This window comes from Chenopodium quinoa, unplaced genomic scaffold (genome assembly GCF_001683475.1).
Source record: "Chenopodium quinoa cultivar QQ74 unplaced genomic scaffold, ASM168347v1, whole genome shotgun sequence".
NCBI classification, from domain to species: domain Eukaryota; kingdom Viridiplantae; phylum Streptophyta; class Magnoliopsida; order Caryophyllales; family Amaranthaceae; genus Chenopodium; species Chenopodium quinoa.
Window position 1 is genome coordinate 264,998 of NW_018745395.1, and position 4,695 is coordinate 269,692.

The 4,695-nt window shown below is 46.7% G+C and overlaps 1 protein-coding gene across 1 annotated transcript; it reads right to left on the reverse strand.

Moving 5' to 3' along the window:
* Window positions 1–392, reverse strand: LOC110713012. Its single transcript, XM_021891473.1, has one exon. The coding sequence runs from the start codon at window positions 291–293 to the stop codon at window positions 75–77; it is 219 nt and encodes a 72-aa protein (XP_021747165.1). The 5' UTR covers window positions 294–392; the 3' UTR covers window positions 1–74.
* Between the last annotated feature and the right edge of the window lie 4,303 nt (window positions 393–4,695).

A 4,695-nucleotide genomic window follows, 5' to 3' on the forward strand; every position in this document is an offset into this window, starting at 1 on the left:
TACCCTGAAAGGAAAATGAGCTTTGCTCTTCTGGGCGCTAGGCGCTCTCGTGGTTCGCGAGAAGGAAAAAGGACTCATCCTTTGTTGCATCTGGCACGAGATGATAAAGAGAGAGCTTCGTCTATCAATGAACAGCGGATTGACGGAGCTCTTGGCATTGCTTTCTTTTTCTTTCCTTTCCTATCAGCGAGTTCCGATCCTTTTGTTGGAAATTTCTTCGTTCGTACCGAACCGCTTGCAGAATCAAATCCTGTTCCACAAGATCTTATATCAGCTATACATCCTCCTTGCATTTATGCCGGAGACGTCGCCAGTGCTATGGGCTTTGGCTTATGTAGATCAAAAATGATGAATGGGATTGTGGCACTCCACTCGCCGCCAATGCGGAAGGATGTCGCCGAAAAGAATGGAACGCTGCTTTGCTCTGCTGGATGCGTCGGATCCCGTATAACAAGCGAGCTCTTTACCCTTAAATTCAAACATGTGGGCGCCAAATGCTATCCTGCTCTATTGTTGCGTAGCAAAAGAAGCCTGCTCATGCTGCTTCGACGGCGCTTTTTCGCCTTCTCTTCGCTCTGGACAAGAGCGCTAGTGGACACGGGGAGGGAGCGGGCGAAGCGTTTCTTTCGTAATGGAAAGACAAAGACCACTACTTTGCCTCTTTGTTGGACCGCCGACGCGAACACAGTGGTCTCTGACCAGGACCAGGAACCAATTCGAATTTGGATCTTGACATGTCGGTGCTTTTTAACCGTAGGCATCTTGCCAGGAAGTTGGTGGGCTCATCATGAATTAGGTCGGGGTGGCTGGTGGTTTCGGGATCCCGTAGAAAATGCTTCTTTTATGCCTCGGGTATTAGCCACAGCTCGTATTCATTCAGTAATTTTACCCCTTCTTCATTCTTGGACTTTGCTTCTTAATATTGTGACTTTTCTATGCTGTGTCTTAGGAACCTTTTCAATACGGTCCGGATTGCTAGCTCCCGTTCATAGTTTTGCTACAGATGATACACGAGGAATCTTTTTATGGCGGTTCTTCCTTCTAATGACCGGCATATCTATGATTCTTTTCTCTCAGATGAAGCAGCAGGCATCGGTCCGTAGAACCTATAAAAAAGAGATGGTTGTAGCGCGAAGTACTCTTGTGCACTTACGTCACTTGGCTCGCGCGCAACCTCACCCCCTTATGTTATGGAAGAATTGAGCTTATTGCTGGGCTGGTTATTCAGAGCCAACAATTGGCTGCCAGATTTCGTCCCGCAACTAGAAGAAGATCACTTCGGGGATCACTGCGGCGTGACTGAATGTAGAGCAGTCCGCTCTTACAGCCTTTGATCAGTAGATTATTTAGAACTTCGGAAGATGGTCAAGGTAGCTTACTTCCAAGCCACTGCACCAGATGCGCATGGAGTCTACGTAGTCGGCCCAGAATTTTTCTTCGTTCTCCACTAGGCGAACCCGCCGGGTTAGCTCAACGTAAAGAAAGCTCATTAGGTCAAAACTAAGGGAGTACTTACTAATAGCGAAAGGCTAACATCTCTCCGCCTTTCTTAATAGAAGAGTAGCGAACATCTGATAACTTCGTGCTGTAAGACGACAGGTTGGTAATGAAAGGCAATGTACTAAGAAAGCGCAACTCTATTAGCCCTTTATATGATATGGAAAAATCTGGAATAAGAAGAATCATCCTATAATTCTTCGTATCTCAAAAGTATCCTCCTCCCTCTGGTCCATTACCTTTCCAAAAAGTCTTGGGCCAAAGCTTTATCACCGTGCCCGCTTCTAGTAGCTAGTAGGTCTTCCCGGATCGGATAAGGCTTCGATAAAGAAGTGAATCAGTCCGAAATGCTATGGATAGATAGTTTGAGCCAATATCAATCCGATCGGGAATGAGAGTACCTGACCTCTTGCCTATTCAGCAGTATTTTTTATACCGCCGCACTCTTTATAGTCGCGACTGTTGTCATGAAAAAAAGTGAACATGAAGATGAATATTTCACATGGGGGAGTGTGCATCTTTATGTTGGGTGTTCTTCTGTCGTGCGACCCGGCGGCTTATGTGCGACCTGTGGCCCACGCCTCCTATTTGTTCAGGGCGGGCGGCGTGAACTCTGATTCGATCCGGGTATTCAATCCCGCCGTTGAGGTGCTCAATTGAATCCTTAACCTTGATAGGAAGATGGCTTATTCAATAATTCGTGCATAAGGGTAAGGAACTTTGGATGAACTAATGCGAATGGGTGTAAGCTTCGCTGCTCGAAAACACCCAGTGCTGACCACACTGAGAGACGCGAACGCGCAGGTAACGCCAGTTGGCGAAGTGGCGTTAAGCATCCCTAGCGGTACGAAAAGAGAGGTCGTGATGATATCATCTACGTCCGTACCGCTCCTCGTGGAGTAGATCCCGCATCCAACTAAGTCTTTGACCAGGGAACGGGATAATTCCCACTACCGCTGGCAGGCCAGCCGGGCCGTGAGCGCGGTGGGAACGGGCTTCCCAAAAAGCCAGCCCCGGCCGGGGTCAGCATAGAATGAAGGGGACGGCCCTAATGTTGTGTTGGCTTTGCCAACTTCTTGGGTTGCGGGCGGAAAAAGCGGACGTGGGGACTCGGGTCGGAGCGCAGCGTAACTAAAAGAGCCATTCCATTTAGGACGAGACGGAATGGGCGGGCACGAGCGGTCTAGTGTCCGAGCCGATTGATCAGACGACTACTTAACTTATTAGATTAGTATTAGCTGCCTATCCCGGAATGGAATGGGATAGAAAGAACGCAAAGCGCTAGCGCTATAGGGTAGGTTTTGGGGGGGAGAAGCTTGTGAAGAAGCAAGCTTCTCCCCGCCCCGACCGACAGCTGCTGGGTCTCCTCATCTCTTCTTAACTTCCCCCGGTCTTCGGCCTGAGCTGTATGAGGCAGAAACTCGTCTCACGTACGGTTCGAAGGCCGAGCCCCACCCCAGCAGTAATGGTGCGGCTTAGGTCAACTAACACAAAGAAGATACAGTTCACTCAACGATTGCCTTTGGGTTCCGAACTCCATATGGGGAAGGAACGTTGTTGTTTGCGGGGTCTCGATCATTTACATGGACCCACTTTTCATTCCATTTGTGGGAATTTGATGATCTATAAACCGTCCTTAACGAACGATCGGCTCATCTTTGAGCATGATGAATCACTTCGTGCCGACCTGTTGTCAATAAACTTTTGGGCCTCATATGAGAATGGAAAACTGGAGCATTTTCTGCATCGGTGGATGAAGAATCGCGAACATCCAAATTTCTGGTTAAGCATGTTCCCAGAAAAAAGATACTTTCGAGAAACAACGAGCACGACTGAAGTGGCTATCCATACAAATCCATTTACGGATCTATATGCTTCGATTGGAACTGGAAGTTCAAGAACAGGCGGCTGGTATACTACCATAATGAAACTGCCTTTTCTTTTTTTTATTCGGATAGGATTTCTGTTGGCTTCGTTGGGAGGCTCGCGTAGTTTGTTACGTCAACTCCAAAAGGAGAAATTGCGTTGGAATTGAGAAAGTTACGTAAAGTTCATAATTGTATAAAAGGAGTCAAAGTAGTGACTGCAGCGCATCGAGGCATTTTGCCCGCATCTTCGCTATGTATACTAGTTCAAGTGATTATCCATTTGAATTATAGCTTGGTCTCAGAGATCCTACATAACCGCTGCTAGGAGTTAGCACGAATCAACTGTGGGGACTTGCCTAAACTGGATTGGATCAATATAATATTCAACATATGGCACTGCCTCAAAGGCCTTACCATACCACTTAGCTCAAGCCAGTCTAAGTGATTGGCTGAATACCGAGAATAGAGTCTCCTCTTGGGGTTTCTCCCGGATGGGGTACTACACTGTAGCGTCGGCTGTTGCTTTGGAATGGAGAACTAATCAATCGAGGAATCGGAATCCTACCTCTTGCGAGTTGACCTCCGTCAGTGACTGTTCACTTTAAAGCGGGAGAAGTCGTAATTAGTTGGTGTACAATTTCAATAAAAACAAAAAAAAAACTATTGAATGCGAAGGGGGAAATGGGATATCTTTCAATCAAAGCTATTCCTTTAGCTTGGCGTTTAGCTACTAAGCTATGCGGGTCATCAGCAATAGACTGCATTAGTGAAGGAAATATAGCATCAAAGGGCGCTTATCCTGCTAATCGTGGGTCTTGGTAAGTACCTGACAGACTAAAGGCTTGGAACTTAACTCAATGCTGGGTTGACTGCAGGGAAGCTTTACTTAAGTGGATTCGGCCCTACCTTGGCTACGAACCTATTCTCGCTAAGAGCTAAGAACTAGGCATTTCAAAGCAATTACCTTCTTAGCTTACAGAATCTCTTGAAAAAAGAAAGTCTAGCTACATGCTTAACGCCGGAAATTATGACCTTGGTTGGTGATATTCGACCAAGACGAGGCCTATATCTGAGAGCTTGAACTGGGCTTGGATGAAAGAGTAGCAGAGTCAATTCCTGAAGCTGGTAAAAGGCACTTATACTCCATGATATGGCACTGATTGCAGATGGACATTCAATTGGATCTTTCTCTTTCCTTAATTTCTTTATCTTTCGGGGGCCTTCTTCATCTATGCCCTCAATAGCAATAGTCAGGCTTTTACTTGAGTTGTTGGGAAGTGTGGTGGGGTAAGAGCATCTGTCGATTCCTTCCGGGCTATATAGGGAGTGA

What these genes read in the sequence shown, in the direction of transcription:
- LOC110713012 (XM_021891473.1), bottom strand. Translation starts at nt 293, where the DNA reads ATGCAAGGAGGATGTATAGCTGATATAAGATCTTGTGGAACAGGATTT.